Genomic DNA, 20434 nt, shown 5'->3' with positions numbered 1-20434 from the left:
CGTTTTGGAAAAAAACTCATGTGGGGTCGCTAACAGACCACAGACGGGCGCATTTCGGTGTGCTTTCTTGATTTATATATACATGCTTCAGAGGATTATACTGCCGGCTCCGGTTGCACACAGCACATGACGTTTTATCGAAAGACCGACGACCGTTTGGAAAGCGGAGCTGAAATGAGGGATCGCATTTCAAATTCTTCAGTATGGCTCAAACGCACACAGCCAGTGGAACTGTCGACAAGTTTTTCTCGTCGTCGCTTCTCTTTCATCGCAGTCGTCGCTCCCTCGACGCCGATGGGAATAGATTTCCAACGTCAATAAACGCGCGTTGGCGTCTGTAAATTGTCGATCTTTGACAGCGCTGACACTGCCGTATATTCGATACAATACGTCCTTGTTGTTTGTATGGAATGGCCAATCAATCGACCTTATTGACATCAGCGTTGTTGCTGATGTCGAACTCGACCGACTTGGACCAGCAGAGCATCGGCAGCAGTGATACTGAGGACAACAGGTACGTGATCGAGAGGTTCCGCTTGGCATTCGTCGTGCTCGGCATCGCTTTGGGAGTAATTGCCATTGGATTCAACACGGCGATTGTCATTTCTTCACTGGTCGTCAAATCGTCTTCTCTGAGATTTTCGTCGCAAACAATCAATTTGATGGCTTCGCTAGCCGTCGCCGACCTGTTTCTTCTTGTATTCGGTACGGACAAGTGAGAGAGAAAATCAATTCCACGAAGTAAAACAGAGCTCACCGCTTTGAATAATTCAGCTCTCATTATTTTTTGTTTTGGTCTTTTTTATCTTTGGCTCAGGTCTACCTTATGATCTCGTCGCTGCCAACGATAACCCCTGGCCCCACTGGCTAGAGGGGCGGATTGGATGCCCAATGTCAGCTTATCTTCCAGAAGCGTAAAAAAAACCAAACAACTATTTTTATATTCCCAGTTCAATTATTTTATTACTATACACGACTTAAGACGCAGTAAAACAAAAATGCGTTGGAAATATAATCAAATCCCATGGCTTTTGTTCTTTTCGGATTATATGGTTTGAGAAGATTTCGAATCTCAATAATAAGCTTCTTATCTCTATACGGTTTTCTTAAGGTCACGCTTCGCCTGGGTGGGGACGGTCGCACTGGCCATGCCTCTTCGCTGCTGGCCATCGCTGAGGAAATGGGGGCCGGCTTGGACGCTGCTAGTCTGGGCAGTTTCGCTGGTCGTCGTCATTCCGTTCGCCCTTCACGTCGATTGCCTCGGCCAGTCTCACACGACGACGACGGTCGATTACGCCACGATACCGGAAACGGCCCATGGCTCGTTACTGGACGACGACGACAACGACAGCGCTTGTTCCTGCGTCTTCACCGTAAGCCAATCGGAAGTCGTCCAGATGTTCGGCTCGTCCCTGGTCGCCTACTCGCTCATTTCCGTCATGGCTATCGGAATGATCGGCCTCAAGAGCCGACCATTCTCGGATGAGGCTCCACATATCAAAGTGAACACATCCTCCAGAAGGCTAGGTAGTATATATATAATAGGCCTTATACCAGTATTATCTGTTTCCGATGCCAATCTTCAGCTGGCCCACTAATTAACAGGCACCTCGTTATTTCGAATGAGGCATTAATAACCCCCACCAAAAAAACGGCCCAACTAAGCCTATATAAAATACGTAGATGAATGGCGATGCTTCCCACTCAAAACTAATCAGCGAAAGTGAATTAATGGCATGAAAAAATGAGACGATAAATATTAGCTTTACTTTTTTCTTTATTTTTGTGACTATTACGTATGGAACTATTAAATAATCCTTTAAGAAGGAGCACACCGGGCGCTCTTGTGCTTGGAGTCGAGTAGCCATTATCGTCGTGGGTGGTGGCGCCCGCCTTATTTCGTGGCAGAGGGTATATAACACTCGCCGGGCGCGCGGCGGCAGCAATTCAATTAGTTTCACGTTGGTGTTTTATTTAGTCGCGTGTACAATATTTTAACGAGCATTTCGAAACGGTTACTATATATCAATTAATTTTTATGTTTACGGACTATAGCGTCTTGAGTTTTTCACTATTTTTCGTTTTGTTTTGTTTTTTTTTATGTCCGGCCATCTTTTATTTCCCGCAGTGACCATGCTGTTAACATTTATGGCCTGCACCTTGCCTCGCTACGTCTACAATGTCGTCAACTACTCGGAAGAGACCCGGACGGCCGATGGCCTGTACGGATTGACCATGTCGATCCTGGAAATTCTTTGCTGCAGTCTCTTTTACGGCACGTCGTTGATCCATTTGATGCTGTCGCCACATCCCCGCTCGCTGCTCCGTCAATTGTGTCGACAACAACAAGATTACGCGATAGAGGCCGAAGTCGCCTGAGCGATCGATATAGACCACACTATAACCTACGTCACGATCAATGTGTCAAAAGTTCAATATTCCTGTCTTGAAAGCAGCAGCGCAACATTGGAGGTTATTAACGAAATGCATGACGGAAAATTTTGAATTCTCCAGTCCCGTTATGAAACTTTGATTCACAATGGGGGAGGATCGATGACGACGTCCGCCTTTTACGGATAATTATTTAAAAAAAAGTGATTATACTAAAAAGCGGAACAGAGACGTACCTAACGAACTACCAACTTGACTTATGTGACATTGACTGCTGCAGTCATTCCGCGTCGACGAAATGTCCCATTTCTAAGTAGACGAATTCTCAGCGAACTCTCATCACAGTTCTACTACACACTTGTGTGGATAATTAAGCGAACTCAAAAGTGCTGCACTCCAGTGATTTGAAATAGGGGGGAAAGATTAAAAAATAAACCATCGGATGTGTTTTCATTTTGTGTGTAATGCAGTGATTCTATTGACACGCATCTCAATCAACATGTTTTGTAAATGGGGCTGATGCACAGACAACGAGAGTGACGTGAAATGTTCTTCTCATTAAATGTCCACCTTTGTTTTTATCTCGTGTTATTCGCGTATTATTTGTCCGTTAACTTCTTTTTTCACAAATAAAAACACGTCATATAATTCACAGGCAAGAAATTAGATTTAAAAAAAAAACAACAAAACAAATACAAAAAGACGTATACTGTTATACTGTCTAGACAACGCACACACACACACATACACGCATTATAAAATATTACACAGACACACGCACTATCATCAAGAGTTTTACAGACTCGCACTATCATTGCATTTTGCGCAGCAATAGCAGCGCCATAGCGGACCGAACAAATCGTACACAAGTACACACACAGCAGCACACAAGAAATCAACACACACCGTACACACTGGGCTTGTCTGGATTATATATGATACAAAATTTTTACACTCTCGATTTAAAAGAGAAAAAAAAAAGAGGGAGTCGATGATTTCTGGTGATTTTTAATAGGACGTTATAATGTGTATAGATGATGGAAAAGCAGAGGGAATAACGCGGGAGGGACGAGTGAGAAAAGTTGGTTCGTTTTGTTTCATTGTGTCCTGTTTTGTTGTTGTTTTTGTTGGCTGATGCTGGTTGATTTAAAAAATTGGTTTAAAAAATTCCTGAGATCTACAGAGGGTGTGTGTGCTGGTGTTGTTCCGGTTGGGTTTGATATTTTTGTTTTTCCATCGGAAGTATTTTTTTCTTTACTGCTCTTCTCTATTTTTTTTTGTTTTTTTTTTTCACTTCTGATTTTTCACTTGACATAACATTAGATTAAAAAAATCAATTCAGCGTTGCATGCACTCTGTTGAATTGATGTGAATTGAAGTGGCCGTCAACTGTTGGGACCGGCTTGCTGGCTTATTCATTCCGACCAGGTAGGCAAGCAGGAATCAGGCAGGCTTCATTTGTTTGTACAATTGGTTTCGTTGGAACTTTGAAGCCGGGAGAGGGAATAATAATAGTAATAATAATAATAATCATTCACAAAAAAAAATAATAATAATAAAAAAAAAACATAAAAAAAATAACCAACACAAACAAATGCATATATAGGCCTGTATGTATAAAGATATATATATATATCATTTATAAATATATATATATCATTGCTGGGGGGAGGCTGGCGCTGTGTAGGTTTGGTGGGCAATAAAGATCTTTCCATATTTCCAAATTTTAATTTGTCTGCTGGGTCAGCAAATGAAGGAGCACGTCATGATCCATGTTGTTGAGCGTGTGCATGTCGATGCCCAACGCATTCGCCACGCTACTCATGTCCAGTCCGAATGACTTGAGTAACTGGATAAAGTCCATTTCTTCACCTGGAAAAAACAATTGACAAATTAAATTAAAAATTCCTTTGAGAGGACGATAAGAGAACAGAAATGAAACATACCCGTGAATGGATTATGCAGCTTCGGGCAAACTCGATTGCACTGAGGCCACGTACACCGATCGACCAGCCGGTGTTGGCAGAATTCCGGAGCGGAAGCCGGAGTTGGATCCGCCGCGCTGACGGCAGCTTCCCGCCTCGGACGCGTTGTCGTTTCATCCTTTGGCTGGCTCTTATCTGTTTTTATCATCATGCAAAATCAGGAAATTAATGACATTGTTGCTTGAAATTTTCAACAACCGCATTGTACCTTTCTTACGCTTCTTGTCTTTGTTGTTGTGGTTATTCCGCCGGTGACTGCTGTGGTTGCTGGTGTTGTCCTTGTTGTTGCCCTTCAGCTGTTGCTGCTGGTGTCGTCGGCCGGATTTGGCAGGAGCGGCCCCCGTTCCGCTGTTGGATCCTCCGCCGGCGCTGCCGCCCGATCCACCGTTGTTGTTGTTGTTGTTGTTGTTGTTTCGTTTGTTCTCCCCAACTTTCTTATTGCCGCGCTTGCGACCTCCGGCTCCTTTTCTTCGCTCCTCCTTGTTTTTGCGGGTCCCGTTTTTGTGCCTTCCGCTCGGGATGAGCGTGGCGTTAGCCGTACCGACCGCCAGTTCGCCGCCGGAACCTCGCTGGCCGGAACGGACTAGATTTTTGGCCGGTTTGACCGTCACGGTGTTGGCTGGCATTTCGGGATCGTCGGCCAACAACACGATCGGGCTGTTGGGGGAAATAATAGAAACAATCGAAAGCAGGCCAATTAATAAAACAAACTCCGCAATTTAATGGATTCAATTTATTTTTTTTTTCAAATTTGGCGCCTAAATGACTCACTTGGATTCGACGTTGGCGGCCTTGTAGCGCTTGTGACCGTGCCTGAGCGCGTGCTGAACGGAATGGGCCGGAAGATTTTGCTGTTCGTTTTCGCCGTCTTCAGTTCCCTGCTGGGGTCGGTGGTGATGCCGGTGGTGGTGCTGGTGCCCATTGGGCGTCAGGTGATTGGAGACGGACCAGTAAGGTTGAAGTTCCCAACATCGCAGGGCTTGCGGCAAGGAGATGTCTCCGATGCGAATCGATTGCCAATCGCGTTTCGTCAGCACCGTGTGCGAGATGCAAGACGGGGAAAACACAGCCCTGGGATTTGCCCAAAAATAGAAATAAGTTAAATCAATAAACACACAATTCAATCAATATCAAGAAAATGACAAATGAAAAAAAACAAGTGCAAAGATCTTACGAGACGTTGGTGAATGTTCGACGCAAGTCGTCGCCCACGGCGTGGATGTAGTCCCACTGTTCCTTGGACATGGGCGGACCGACATTATCAGCCAGCATTTGGGCCTCATCAAACAGCCATTGGAAAATGAACAACGGAGCTGCCAACCCAAATAGAAACAACAACAACAACAAAAGATAATGAATAATCAAATATTGTCGTGTCGTGTTGATTTAAAAAAAAATGATGATGAGATGATTGACGTACTTTTGAGAGTGCGATGAAGGTGGTGGCCAAAGTAGCAGCGCCAGGGCTGAGAGGCGTACTGGGCCTTGCAGGCCAGCGGCACCTGGCCGTTCCACAGGGCGTGACCCATCTGGACGGCCGAAGTGGGAGCACAGCGCTGGGGATCCTGGCAGTCGGCCGGGGCGTACGGCACGTTGTCCAGGAACCAACCCGAGTCGGTGACTCCGCGCACCTCGGCCGACGAGCCCTGCGTTCGTAGAAAGTCGGTGACGCGGTCCAGGTTGAGCATCACGCCGGTCCCTCCGGCACTAGAAATAATTAAATGAAATGAAATTTAAATGGAATTCATTTCAATACAAAGGAGAAAAGGGGAGGACATACCTGCTGCCAGTCAGCATCAATTTGGAGGCGTTCAAAAGTCCCTGGGATAACAAGTCTCGCAAGACTTCTTGGATGATGACGGAGCCCATGAAAGCGAAGCGAGATGCGCTTCCGGCTGGAGCGGAACCGCTCCAAGAATCGCTGGAACAGTACGGTACATATCTGTTTGGGTCCAACACAAATAATTAGATATAAGAATATGATGCGCACAGTCACGATTAATTCTAATTAAACAAATAAAAAAAAATTCAGAAGATGGGAGATTCCGGATGTGGATGGCAATGAAAGTTCATTCAAAGAGATGAGATTCGGGAAAACGTTAGAAGAATTGAATTGAATTTGATGGTTATTAATTGTGCTGATGGCTCTAAATTGAATTTATAGAGAGGGGGGAGGGCTTCTGTTTTTCTATGGAAATAACTGATGTACCTGTACTTACACGTGGTTTGCGTTCCACCAATAGGGATTCTCTTCGGGATCTGGAGACAGGATGCCGCTCACTATGGGTAATTTAAAAAAAAAATTGCTTTGAAACGAAATTCAATTTCAAATTTTTTGGCGGGTGATTGAATTACCTTGGCGAGTGTCTGGCCACATGTTGGACGTCATGAAGCCTCTGAGACGACTCCATCGCGATTCGCAACTCCGCTTGTCGTAACAATACCAACCGCCTATATCAAATGATAAGTTTGGCATTAAGAATTGCACTGATTAAAATTATGGAGAAAAATCTGAATGCAAAATTACCTTCGAGGAAAACGATCCATCGTTTGCTGCCGTAAGATTTCCGGATGAAATACCTGAAAAAGCGCATGATCGAAAACGGTAAATATAAATTTGTTCCCAATCACAGTCAAATGAATGAAATGATATTCTTACCCAGCTGGAGATCCATCGTTGCACACGGCGCTCTTGTCTTTCAGTAAAATCTTTTGCGTTGGAGGCGGCTCGCGCGAATTACATTTAGATAAAGCCTATTTTTAAAAAAACAAGAAAGGTAAAAACCAAATTCCAAACTTGAAAATTGATCACATCAAATGTGATTTAAAAAAAAGTAAATTTAAGAATCGATCAAATGCAGCATGAATTTAAAATTGGGCGGGTGTTATATAATGACCTGTTTGAGATGCTGGCGTAGAATGTCGGGCGTCGTCGTGCTCCGCCTCGTGATTCCCGACGAGCGTCGCCGGACGAAAGGTGAGTTGAGACTGTGCTCGCCAGGTGTCATCACCTGATTGGGTCGCCCCTCGACGACGACGAGTAGGAAGACCGCCGTCGCCGCCAATACCGCCGTCGCTCTCCATCTTGGCGCCGTCTTCATCCTCCCGACTGTGACGACCGAGTGACTGCACCAGCAATATTAACCTTGTTCGGCCGTCCGCTGCCAAACACCAGAAAACTATGTAGCGCGAAAAGGGGAAAAAAACAAAAGAGAAATGCGATTTTGAAAACCAAATGTCTCGAGTTGGGCGTGTTTTCGACAGCATATCTTTCCAAGTTAATTTCTTATTCCAACAGGATACGGAGACACCAAATATTCCCTATTATCCATATTTAATAAATGGCGGCGTTATGGTCGCCCTGCCGTGACCATTTGAGTACATAAATGGCACTCGCCCGTCATCGATAACGAATCTCAAGAATTTCAGTCCTCCCTTAGATGACATCATTCAATCGGCGATGGTCGGCGAGGTATGTCTCTTTTGGCTCACTACATCCTGGTGGCGGGCGAAGAAAAACTTATAGTATAACTCTCGTCGTAAAAATAAAAAAAAATGACGACGATGGCGGAATGCGCCAACTATAACAAATGACGTCAGCGGATTAAAACAGATTGAAATACTCTGCCGCATTTTGTTTGCATTTTTCACTGTAAGAAAAAACAACAAAAAAATGAGCTCGGCGTTGTGTATTAGAATGGGCCTCAAAAGAATAAGGAGGACGTGATGAAAAAAAGAAATTGGGCAAACAAAAAATATATAAGAATATCAAACCAAAACAACTGCGGGAACCGGTCCGGTCGTCTATATGCGAGACTCGAAAAGAAAAGCGGAGCGCTATATAATACGAACAACAAAGGGGCGCAACACAGCAAACACACGCGCGATGATTCCGGTAGCTATAGCTTAGTAGCCTATACCGTATTCAGTGTCAAAGGCGAGCGTTGCCAAATGATCAAGAGACAATCTTGTCTTTTATTTCATTTTCTCTTTTCTCTCTTGTGTTTCTTTTCATCTCGACTCATCGCCAATGCACCGGAAAATGAAATAAAAAAGATGAAAAAAGATCAAAGGCGAGCGCGCAAGCTGCTGCTGCTGGCGTGGCAAATGTGCTGTGCTATGCGGCCATTAAGAGAGCGGACGGGCTGACTTATATGCCGGGGAACATGTTGAAAGAATCAGCTGAAAGGCATCAAGGAATAATATAGAGACGACGAGAGAGAGAGAGAGAGATGAAAGCCGAGCGGCGCCATTCAAAGGCTTCTCTCTATCTGATTTCTTTTTTTCTCTTTTTCTATTTTCTTCTTTCTGGATTTCATTAATTCCCTTCCAGCTCCCATGGCTGCGTGTGTATGTACATATGTATGCATATTTTGTCCGGCTTTTTTTTGTGTGTGTGTGTGTGTGTGTCGTTTTATTATTACAGTCGGCGGCCGTCGTGTCGGATTAAACTAATTAATCCGCTGACTGCGCACCGTGACGTGGCGGGTGCGCCCAGCTGGACCCGAGCTGCTGCTGTTGCAGCACCACAAGGATGACGGGACACGACACTCGTCTCCACGAGAGGTGCATCCGCTCGATCCGGTTCACAAGCATCATCGTCGTCTCTATACATGTAATACGCTATTTCCCAACTGCAGCATGGAACTAAAAGAACCGAAAAGAAGAAGAAGAAGAAGAAAATGAAAAGGGCAAACAGCTCGGATGAAATGATGAGCGCTGCATGTGGACACCGCGGTAAGACGACCGATGGAAGGGGAGCCAACGGAATTAGCCACGCTCGGCTGCTTGTTAGACCAGGAAAACGAACAAGAAAACACAAGGAATAAAACAAGAGTTGAGGGGGGCCGGTTCATAGAGAATGTATGGTGGTGCTGGTGGGGGGACAAATGGTAAAGAAGAAGCGGTCAAGACCGGTAGCTTAACAACGTCCATAGGTAGTCGTATACAGTATGTGTGTGTGTGTGTGTTGGTGGTCGTCTATAGTATAACTGCGCGTCGCTGGCCGCTATCCCATTTATATGTATCTATCCATCTCCACTGGAACTTGTAATTAACTTAATTGATTCGGGAAGGACTAGTCAAGAGGGGGAGAGCAAGTCCAGTACATAAAGGTCGTCGCTGCTGCTGTCAGTGGGGAGAAAGCAATTGGGGAAAGTTGTGAAAAGAAAAGAGGAACTCATATTTTATACGGTATATTGACTCTCTCCCTGTGGTGGTGGTGCTCCTATATACTATAGGGTCTTTTAATATATGGCCGACTTGTCAGGAGAAACACACACACACACACACACAAATAGAGGACGTGGAGGAAGGAAGTGTTCTTCGACAAATACACACATGTTGTCCCATGTTCCCTTTTTGGGTTGTTAATGAAAGGAGCGCCTTACGATTAGGGTTGGCGATGGCTACCGTATGTCGTCGCCGTCAACCGAGTTTTAATGGCTTGCAATCACCGTAAATCAACAACTCTCCAATATAAATGAGGCAAGGACACGCCAGCTCGTTTGGCTCGGTGTATACCTTTCGTGTGTTACGAAACTGTCACGAGACGGACACAAATGCCATGAAGAATTGGACAGACAGTTCGTGATTTTATTTTGTTTCTTTTAAATCTTGACTAGACCCATTTTCATCACCAAAGGACGTCAGTTGAAAGAACCTCAGACTGAAGGTGGTTCTTGCGTAAAGGTCGCGAGGAACGATTAAACCGGTAAAGAATTAAAAAGACAAACAAAAAATGAACCCTTCAAATCAAAACTTGTTTGTTTCGGTGATTTATTTTATAGAATTTTTTGTCTATTCGATGTTTGCACGCGTTAAAAGTGAGCTAAAAACCAATGTTTCTTTTCACTCAAAATATAATGACCGCGTTATGTTGCTGTTATCGCACTCGGTAAACCATCAAAGAGTTAGCTTGTCAATTCGTTTCCCTCTGACTGACTGTGCATAGAGTTTACAGCATATCCAGCACGCAGCACAAATGACAAACTAACTGGTTATGTAATTTTTTTGTTTTTTTGTTCTTTGTTTTTCTTTTTGTTTGTTAGACACATCATTCCACTTTTTTGGATTCTGGTCTGACCATATGTAAGAAAAAAACAAAAACAAAATGTCAATACTGTCAACACGGAATTGGGCGGTGTGCGGACGAAGAATAAAAATAACTGGAACACTATAGCGGGCGCGGAGGAGGCAAAAAGGGCGCCGATTTAAAAGAGACAAAAATGGGATCCGGGTTCGTACGGTCAGTAATTCTTTCCTATATATGCTTGTTGATGTTTTTCTTCTTCTTGTCTCGCATTGTTTTTGCTCTGCTCCGAGTTTTGACAAGAATATAAAAAAGACAAAGAAAAAAGGGAAGAAAGGAATGAGAGAGTAAAACAAAAAAAGAATCATAATAATATAAAGAAGAAGAAAAGAGAAATGTTGGGGATGTGGATAAGTGATGCGTGTGCCACCTTCCCTATATATACGCGATCGGACGGGATAAAGTTGGAGCGGCGGCGGCAGCGGCGGCGGCGGCGGTCGTGGTGTGGCGGCAGCGGCGGTCGGAGTCGAGGCCTTTCAGCTTTGCCGCTTCATTTGCATATCACTTGGCAATTGCAACTCTGTTGCTTTTGTGCTGCGCTGCGTTGGCTGGCTGGCTGGCTCGCTCGCTCCGCTGAGTCGAACCAGCAGCAGCGGCCACAACACAGGGCAGAGAGAAGAGAAGAGAGTCCCGGCACATTCGATTCGGCCAATCCGCCCCGAAGGAACACGAAAGAATGGAACAGACAACACATGTAGAAAAAGAAGAAGAAGGAGAAGAAGAGGAGAAGAGGATAAAGGAATGAAGGCAAGAAAGAAAAGAAAGGCCCGAGCCATTCATCATCGAATTAAGGATGATTCATTCAACAACCTCGAAGTTATATCTTATACATACATACATAGAGAGGAACCCGCAACAGCAAACCCAAATGAAAAAGAAAAGAAAGTAAATAGATAACGAAAATAATAATAAAAATAAAAATCCAACGTCAGTCACAGCCGGGAGAGAAAAGTCAAGTTCCGTTTGGGAATGAATTGAATTAGAAATCCTGCCGAGGAAGAAGAAGAAGGAAAATGAAAAAAAAAAAAAAAACGATTGTGTCCCTTATATTCACTTGACTAGACGAGCGGATGATGTATCTCTTTCTCTCTCTCTCTTTCGGTCTTTTCTCTCTTCTTATTTCGTCTATACACACACACACACTTTGCCTCTTTTCCCTTCGGCTTGTAGAGTCTAACAAGAGACAGACACACACATTGAGAGAAGAAGAGGTCGACCGCAGAGCAGATGCGCCGCTTGTCTTTTTTCTTCTCCAACTGCTTGGCGCTGCTGGCCCCTCTTTGGCTTCTGGCTTTCGCTCTGTGCTGCTGAGCTCTCGAGAGTTGCATGCTGATGATTCTTTTTTCTTCTTCTTCTTCTTCTTCTTCTTCTTCCATTTTTATTATGATTTTTTCTTTTCTTATATTTTTCTCTCTCTTTCTTTTTCTTGGGTGCCTCCGACACGCAACGGACAAATTGCTGTGTCGGTGAATCGCTTTGATCGTCGACCTGGAACGGAACCTTTTCATCATCAGCGCCTCTTCTGTTTCATAAGCCCCTCTCTTTTTTCTTTCTTTATAATTCTTCTTCTTCCTTTTTATTTTCATTTTTTCCCCCCCTTCATCATCATCTTTTTCTTCTTCTTCTTCTCATCCTACTCGGCTTTCCTCTTTTTCTTCTTCTTGTCTCCCTTCTTCTTCTTCTTTTTCATCGCCGAGTTTAGACGAATCGCTTCCTGCGGAGCTCCGTTTTCCTTTCCAGTCCGTATTTTATATAATATGTTATATGTGTGCTGTGTGTGTAGACGCTGCTGGACGGCATACATCATCGACTGTGAACCGCTGGGAAATTGGGAGAGTTGAAAACCGAATTTCCCCCCCAGTCGGTCCTTTTTTTTTTCTTGCGGTATATGTTACATGAAGTGGAACGATTCAATTTCCATCACGTTGCTGGATGCTGTCGGATGGATGATGGGCCCTTTTTATTTATTTCGTCTCCTCCGCGCGTTGTTTTGTGCCGTACGCACGCAGCTAGCGGCGACTATATGGCGCGGAGTTGATCAATTGATGACTAGGAAGAAGAAAAAGCCGACAAGGTCGTCGTCGGCAGGGCTCCCTCTAACGTATAGTAAGTCCATCGTGTGCCCGCAAGTCGAGAAAATATCAATCAACTCACTTTGACGCTGTTTGCTTGTTTGTCTTGGCCGTATACGAAGCCGCTGCCGGACCGATGCCGCCGCCGCCGCGCGCGTCTTTTCAATCTGCCGACCGTTTTGGTTCCGACCATCTCAGATCTCAGATATGAATTTTTGGATTTTTTGGCTGGGGGGGTTCTCTACAATTTCCTTGCGGCTCTCTCATCTAAACGCATTTCAAACTTGTAGACAACTGTATGGCCACGCAGTGGCCACGGTGCGCGACTCTATCAAGCGATTGGCGGCTTTTTAAAGTCTCAAGAGTTTTGGCAAAGGCGCGTGCGCCGCACGACGACCGCTCATCCTATACACAAGCACCTCAATTATAAACACGAAAGGCAAACGAGAAATCAGAAAAAATAGACACACACACACACACACACACAAATGTATGCAAAACGCCCCGAGAGGAACTTTGGACGGACCGCGCGCGAGTCATTGCTGCTGCTGTTATAGCCTCTCTATCAAAAACAACAACAACAACAACAACAACTTGCCAGGGCTGGCGTATATTTTCTTTTCATTTTTCTTTTCCTTGTTTTGTTTTTATGATGAAAAAAAAAGAACAGAAAAATAACCCTCAAAAATACTGCGTCTAGCAGCCTTGTTGTGTGAGCACATCAGTCTTTAATTCGAGTTACGTATAGAAGAAGCAGAAGAAGAAGAAGAAGAAAGAGGAGGTGGAAGAAAAGAATGGCCCTCTCTCACACAACACAACTCTCTTTTTATTTTCTTGTTTCGTTTCCTTCTTCGTCTTTCTGATTTGTGTGTGTGTGTGTGTGTCTATTTCTTTTGATAATAATAGAGCGGCGTCTGGGCCTTTGATGGTGCGGTGGATGGGTGTGTATAGCGCGACTCTCTACAGCTACCAGCAAGGACTCGGATACCAGCACCAAGTCCAACAGCGAAATTAGCCAAATCAACTCGTTTTCTTGTTTTTTTTCTTTCTTCCCCCTTTTCCTTTTGGGTTATGCCTAATACACATACACTATGCGCAGCACAACTGTCTACGTCCGTTATTTCTGTCTACTTGGCTGGCCTTTGGTTTGATTTCATTTTTGATTTTTTTCAACTGGAAATGTACGGACGTCGTCAGTTTTCCCGCGGGACCTTTTCAAATGAAAAAGAGCGACGACAAGCAATCAAAGAACTGTGATGCGGTCGCCCTTCTTGTATTATAATATACAAGTGCTGGATGGACTGAATGTGCTATCCCCACCCAACGGTCTCTTTCTCTCTGGACCGCATCATATATACGCTAAGAGTGATGGCGGCTGCTGCAGCCGGGACCCGCCGATGATCATCTTTTTTCTTTTCTTTTTGGGTTCCTTTTGTTATTCCCGTGTTATTTGTTTTTTAAGAGAGGGTTTCTTCTTCTTCTTGGATTTTGGCTTTCATATTGTTGTGTGTGGCTGTCCTCCTCTTTTCTGCTCTGCCTCGTTTTACCTGTCGGTTGCCGGGCAACTGTCGGAGAGATTAAGTATCCACGTCCATATATATTTACCGGTCTTCAGTCTTCTCTCTCTTTCTTTCTTTTCTTTCTCCTTTATTTCATCACTCTTCTTCTTTCTTCTTCTTTTTGTTGAATGCTTTTAGTGAATGATGCCGACACGACACCGACACGACCTCTTTGGCTGTGTAGAAAAACGCATGTATATATAGATACACACATATAGATGCATTTATATACACCGTATGCTGTTGTTGTTGCCTCTATACTATACGCTATATAACATAGTCCCGGTCGCTCGTTCGTCCAACCAGCCATCCCTCTTTTTACCTACACCCAAAAAAAGAAAAGGGGGTGGTAGGAGGAGGCCTACAGGTTTTTACGACACCCCATGTTGCGCCGATGAAAAACGCACACACAACCCTTTATTTTACTTTTTTCTTAAAAAACAAAAAAAAACGAAATGGAACGGACAACAAGACACACAAAAAAAGTAATGGCTCAAAAGAAAAAAAAAAATCTTGACTCCCAATCGGCAACTCGGATCTCAAAAAACAACAAAAAAAAATACAGTATTTTTTTTTTGTCTTCTCTCCCTTTTTTTTGTGTATTATGCAATAAAATGTTGTTGGCGGTGCGCAACTTTGTCCGCGAGGAGAGTATATAGATTTGGGAATCTTTTTAAAGAGCGACATTGTGTTGTCCGCTCGTCTATACGGTCACATATACAAAAGGAAAAGAAAAAAAAAATGAAAACTAGGCGCCATAAAATGCGCACAATGTCCTCACATCAGACACACACGGTCAGAAAAAAAAAAGATATTGGTATACCGAAAAGAAGGAGAAGACCAAGTGGAGGAATAAGTAAAAAAAAAGAGCCAAAGAAGAAGAAGAAGGAGAGCTGCTGCTGGACCGGCGTTACGGCACCAGTAAGTGCGATGTCATAATGGTTTTTTTCTTTTCTTTCCTTTTTTGAAAAAAAAGAAATGGGCCCCCCTTTTATTTTCTTTTATGGGTCGGGAATGAATGAGAGAGTCTCCTTGTTTTTTGTTTTTTCTCTCTCTTTTGTCGTTTCTCCGCTTGGGAAACGACCAGGAAGTAGGGTGGGAAATAAATGAGCGAGTAACCGACTCATAACGACGCCGACCGACGACTGCTGTGCGCAAGTTGACGATGCGATGCCGACGTATAACCCACGCCCCCCTTCCCCTATACCCGGCCCCAGGTTCTTACGCCGACGCCGCCAACCACCAAACGAATCACCGAGCCCACTATTATACACCCGGCCGCCGCCACCGCCGTCGCCGCTACACACACACACACACATATACATACAACAACCGCAAAAGACAATCCATTACCCGGTCGTAAATCAACTCCGCCGCCGCCGCCGCCGACGACGACACCACATCACCCGTCCGTCCGCCCGACGATGCCGTTCGTCGTTTGTGTTGCGAGCCGCCCCTCGACACCGCCGACAAAAGGAAACTCGACGGGTTTAAATATGAGAGAAGACCCAAGGAAGAACAAAAAAAAAACCCAACAGAAAAGTAAAAAAAAAAAAAAAGAGAAAAGCCCAGCAAACTTCTGCTGCGGTTACTTCGTTCATTGACACGTCCGGGACGCGCCAGCCGCCGCCATCGCCGCCGCCGCTGTTGGCTGCAATTTTCTTTCAATTGGTCGGCGTCGAGTCGCGACGCCCGTCCCTGCCTCTTTTTTTTTTCTTTTTTTCCTTTTTCGCTATCCCTTGGCGCGCTGTCATTTTGATACGTGCGCGATTCAACAGTCGTGTCATAAATACGAGCCAAAAAATGGCCAAAAGGTGGGACCGTCAAACGTTTTTTTGTCTTGGTCAATCCCCAAATGGATGAGCACAAGCCCTTGCGTTGAGTAACTTATTATACAGCCCATAGGGGAAACCAAAAGAAATGAATGTATAGAAAAGCACTGTGATATGTGCGCACATGGTCTATAGTCTCAAAAAAAAAAGAAAAATACATTTTTGAGCGGCAAAACTCTGAGCGATAGTGGCGGTGTGTATACATTCAAGTCAGAAAAACAAGAAAAAATAGTCAACGCGCGGTAGTGAAGGATATGGAACCCCGTTTTTGGTTCTTTCTTTTTTTGAAATTTTTATTTTCCCCCCTTTTTTTTTCATCCAAGTTTTTTTTCTTTTTTCTTTTTTTGTGGGGTTTTGAACCCGGGCGTTGAGCCATATTCCCCCTTGTCCAATTCCTTTTTTTTCCGTCATCCCCCTCCAACTCATTTACCTGCTGCGCCGCTGAGAGTGTTAAGACTAGAGAGTTGCTGGCATCTAATATAAGGACGAACAGAGAGAGAGAGAGAGGCGCATGGAGCACCTGGCAAATTGCGTCGTTAAACCGAGGAGTTAATCACCGCGGCGCACACACTCTCACACAATGGAGGGCTTACACACACACACACACACATAGAGAGAGAAAACCACTGCTGCTGCTGCTACCTCCGCCGCCGCCGTTTTTTCTGTTTTTTCCCAATGGGACGCGACGCCGCCAAAGCAACATCCGATTTTTCTGAACAAATGCCCTCCTCCTATATACCCAACGAATTTTAGCTGTGGCACACACTAGCCCCTCTCCATTTCTTTTTCTTTTTTTTTTTAGAGAATAGGAATAAGGAACCTTGAATTTTCTATTTCCCATTGAGCCCCGTGCTGGTGCTGCTGCGCTGGTCACCCAAACGATCGACACACATGCTCAGGTGCGTGCTGGGGTGTGCAGTCTCTTAATAATTTAAAAAAGAAAGAAAGAAAGAAAAAATCGTTGGAGCTATTTCGATTTTTTTTATTTTTCGGGTGGGGGTTTACGGTGTATAGACACATATATACGCAGTGAGCGTTCGAGTATTTATAGACAATCCCGCAGCACAGACTTTTGTCGATTTATTTTGTTTGACTTTTGGCCATCGGCGCGGTCGTAATTGAATTTGTTCAGCCGAGCTAAACACATTCCGATTCAAACTCCCGGGGAAATAAACTAGTTACTATGATTATTTTTCTGACTAAAAACAAAAAGCGCAGTCGACAAAGGTCGGATCGATATTCCGTGAGCCCATACGTCAAAGAGCTGAACTTTTGTCTTATTCAATATTATTATATACAGGAATCGATTATGGCCCGTTTTGACACGCGCAAACCAGAAAGAGTCTCTCTCTCACTAGGCGGGAGACGTATAAATATTAACATAAATAATCTGATCGGAGAGGCAAAATGAGCGATCGACATGATCGGCACGAATCATTTTGCGATTTCAATGTTTTCAAGTTGATATTTTTGTTCTCTTTTTTGTTATTTTTTTGTTCTTTGAACGCGGTAGATCGAACCGACGACTCCAAAGACAAAGAGTCAAAAATACAAGTAGTTGGATATGATATAGGGGACACTGGTTCTTACCTTGTCGGTCGGTTGTTGATTTTTCCGGAGAATGTCGCCGTGGATGTCGAGGAGAAGATACGGGCGATGATGATGCGTGCCTGCACAAGGCGCGTGAGTGAATAGCACGTACACACAACGGCCAAGACAAACCAAAATATGCAATTTCCCAACCAAAGAACTCAAGACGTCGGATTGCTGTGTCGATTCGGCTTTTCCAGCAGCCAACAATTTTTCTTTTCTTTATTTGACGGCGAACGAACGAAGATGGAAATCTCTCAAGAACACATTTTCGTGACGCTCGTTGAAGGTGGTGCTGGTGATGTTGGTGTTGGTGTTGGCTCACGACAGAATTTTCGTTACCAAAATTTCAAACAAAACTAAAAAAAAAAAGAACCGAAACCGATAAACCGAGGAGCAACTTCCAGATGGCGCCGAAACGAAATGTCAAATGTCAAAATGGGCCAATAATTCCAAAAAGAACAAACAACAACAACAACAACAAAAAACTAATCGCAATCGTAGCCGATGTCCATTTGTTTGTGTTGGTCGAATTTCGAGTTAACGGACTGTTATAGTTGTCGTCTCAAAATGGTTTTCTTTTTTGTTTTTCTGCGCGGTCTAAATCAAAATTCGAATTCTGGCGAGTGCTGGACCAACGGAAAACAGATGCGTGTGCACAGGAGCGCTGCTCAGCGCAGACTGACCGCGCTCGGCTCGGTTGACACTCAGTTAACTCCCCCTTCTCTCTCTCGGCTCTCCCAGCAACTCGGCTGCTGGCCTGGCCCGGCCTCTCAGGCTCTTTTTTTTTACTTTTTTTCGCCGGCTCTACCCAAGAGAGGGCTACAACATCTCGCAGCCGCAACAACACAACCACACACACACACACAGGCCCTGTGTGTGCGCGCATCGATGTAGAGAGAGAGAGCGAGGGAACCAAAAAAATAAAAATAAAATAAAAGAAGAAATATAATAAAAATGAAGAAGAAGAAGAAGGAAAAGAACTCCACCCACTACACACAGGCCAGGCCAGCAGCAACAACAACCAGCGCGCGGGTTCAGAGGTCTCTCTATACCTAAACCCCCCCCCCCCTCTCTATTTTTCCTTCAATTCCACCCTCCCATTCCCTGTCTTTTTATTTTTTATTTAATTTTTTTTTCTTTCGGATTTCATCGTCAGGTGGTGTGGGTATAGAGCCTTTGCGCTGTGTGTCGACTTCATATTTTTCTTTTAATTTTTTTCTTTTTTTTGTTGTTTCCCCTGGTCCGTGTACACATAATAGCCGGCGTACGCATATAATGCAGCCGCCAAAGAAGCGCCTAACAACGTCACGCAATCGGCATCATATGGGGTAAACCCATACAATCCGATACGATATTAAAAAATATAAAGAAAACCCCCTCGAAAAAACATGGGCCCAGCAGATTTTTATATGGCCCAAAATCACTCGGCTGTGGATACCAGAACAGAACATTTAACACAACCAAACAGGACAACACAGCACGCACGCTCGCTTTATTTTTCTTATTTCAATCGTAAAAAATAATAAAATGCGATAGTAGTTTGTTATGTGCTCTCGGATTGCGGCCGTGAATGAATAAAGCTGCGGAGGCGCTCCATCCGGAACGAATCATTGAAAAATGGAAGGAATCATTTAATATTGTAAGGAAAGAAAGAAAGAAAGAAAAAAGGTGTCATTTCAAAAAATCATAAGACGAAATTGGGCTATACTTTCCATTTCGAGTGTTATGCAACTGAAAGTGTGCTAATTGCATTCTCGCCGCCCTTTTTTGCTGCTGTTACATTGCGAAGCGTAATAACAAAAGTGGCAAAGGCAACACTTTGGCGGAATTTTTCGGGCTCCTGCCCCCTTCTCTCCTTGATGAAATCAAATACAACTGAATAAGGTAATAACCCGGAACTTGTACATTTATACATCGCCGTGGCGCGGGCAATCTTTTTTGGCTTTTTTCTTTTTGGTTTTTTGTTTTCTTATTTTATATGCACAGAAGTCTCGCATAGCTTACTAATGACCCGGCGTTCTCCCTCTCTTATACTTCTTCCAACTCTCTCTCTCTCTATTTATCTATCTATTGCCTTCCACCTGTATAGTATAGCTTTTGATTATTATTCTTCCTCCCGGAGAAGAAAAATTATTTCACTCTCTCTCTAGCTACTTTTTTTACTTTTCTTCAGCAATAAGTAAACCCCCCCCCCCCCCTCAATTAATTCATATCCCGCCATCTTTGGCGAAGATCAGAAAAAACGGGTCACAAGAAAGAAAATATAATTAATAAACTGCTCCATTTCTATATTCCTATATTGGGCTCTTTTAATTTTCCATCGAGTGCACTTATTTTTTCTTGTGACAGACGGCCGGACAGAGAAAAAAGGAAAAAGGTAGAAAAAATCAATTAATGAAAGGTCGCTTTTCCCACGATGTCAAAGGGCCGTGTGCGCGGTCGCTTGATCGCTCGGCGACAAGTTTGGCCAATCTATAGATTTATAGGCCAACGTATATATACGGGCTGTGCTGCTGTGCTGTGTTGGGCTGCCGGCTGCTTCCTTCCTATATGGGAGATACTGATACGGTTGCTGATGGACAAAAACGGATTTGCGGATGAGCTTCTTTTGCGGCGAGCAGAGAAAATGTCGACAGCAGATAAAGGGGAAAAAAGGCAACATGATGGAGGAAATGGATGGAGAAATGAAAGGAGGGGAGGACTGGGCAATTGGGAGGAACCACCAGTTCAGAAGAAAAAGAAGAAGAAGAAGAAGAAGAAGAAGAAGAAAAAAAAGATGATGATGATGATGATGATGAAGAAGAAATATAGGAAAGAGAGAGAGAGACTTGCCGGATGATGAAGAACTGATTAAAGAGATGCCGCCCTTAATGATCGATTATAGTGCGCTGATGGGGAGGGTCTTTTTTTT

At 44.0% G+C, this 20434-nt stretch overlaps 2 protein-coding genes across 3 annotated transcripts; one reads left to right on the top strand and one right to left on the bottom strand.

Moving 5' to 3' along the window:
* Window positions 1-190: 190 nt before the first annotated feature.
* LOC124348278 lies at window positions 191-2805 on the top strand. Its single transcript, XM_046798514.1, has 4 exons — window positions 191-705; window positions 818-914; window positions 1112-1527; window positions 2129-2805. Exons 1-4 carry the CDS (start codon window positions 411-413, stop codon window positions 2377-2379), a joined length of 1059 nt encoding a protein of 352 aa, XP_046654470.1. The 5' UTR covers window positions 191-410; the 3' UTR covers window positions 2380-2805.
* A 29-nt stretch (window positions 2806-2834) lies between these two features.
* LOC124345512 (palmitoleoyl-protein carboxylesterase notum1-like) lies at window positions 2835-18584 on the bottom strand. 2 transcript variants are annotated; one of them, XM_046798310.1, is made up of 13 exons: window positions 17521-18584; window positions 7274-7555; window positions 7036-7130; window positions 6904-6956; window positions 6732-6827; window positions 6596-6656; window positions 6157-6318; window positions 5797-6083; window positions 5551-5689; window positions 5148-5447; window positions 4585-5033; window positions 4338-4511; window positions 2835-4263 (listed from the first exon to the last, which is right to left on the bottom strand). In XM_046798310.1, exons 2-13 carry the CDS (start codon window positions 7475-7477, stop codon window positions 4118-4120), a joined length of 2166 nt encoding a protein of 721 aa, XP_046654266.1. In that variant the 5' UTR covers window positions 7478-7555; window positions 17521-18584; the 3' UTR covers window positions 2835-4117. The 2 variants fall into 2 exon arrangements, with proteins under 2 accessions (XP_046654266.1, XP_046654267.1); XM_046798311.1 differs by having other exon boundaries at window positions 4594-5033.
* Window positions 18585-20434: the final 1850 nt, after the last annotated feature.

Source organism: Daphnia pulicaria, chromosome 1 (assembly GCF_021234035.1).
Source record: "Daphnia pulicaria isolate SC F1-1A chromosome 1, SC_F0-13Bv2, whole genome shotgun sequence".
NCBI lineage: Eukaryota > Metazoa > Arthropoda > Branchiopoda > Diplostraca > Daphniidae > Daphnia > Daphnia pulicaria.
The sequence above is the reverse complement of the archived record's forward strand: the minus strand, read 5'-3'. Positions and strand labels throughout refer to the sequence as shown.

Coding starts and splice junctions, on each gene's coding strand:
- LOC124348278 (XM_046798514.1), top strand. CDS start 411: ATGGCCAATCAATCGACCTTATTGACATCAGCGTTGTTGCTGATGTCG. Junction 706..817: donor CCTGTTTCTTCTTGTATTCG/GTACGGACAAGT, acceptor TCTTTGGCTCAG/GTCTACCTTATGATCTCGTC. Junction 1,528..2,128: donor CACATCCTCCAGAAGGCTAG/GTAGTATATATA, acceptor TATTTCCCGCAG/TGACCATGCTGTTAACATTT.
- LOC124345512 (XM_046798310.1), bottom strand. CDS start 7,477: ATGAAGACGGCGCCAAGATGGAGAGCGACGGCGGTATTGGCGGCGACG. Junction 6,084..6,156: donor TTGATGCTGACTGGCAGCAG/GTATGTCCTCCC, acceptor AATTATTTCTAG/TGCCGGAGGGACCGGCGTGA. Junction 4,264..4,337: donor GCTGCATAATCCATTCACGG/GTATGTTTCATT, acceptor TGTTTTTTCCAG/GTGAAGAAATGGACTTTATC.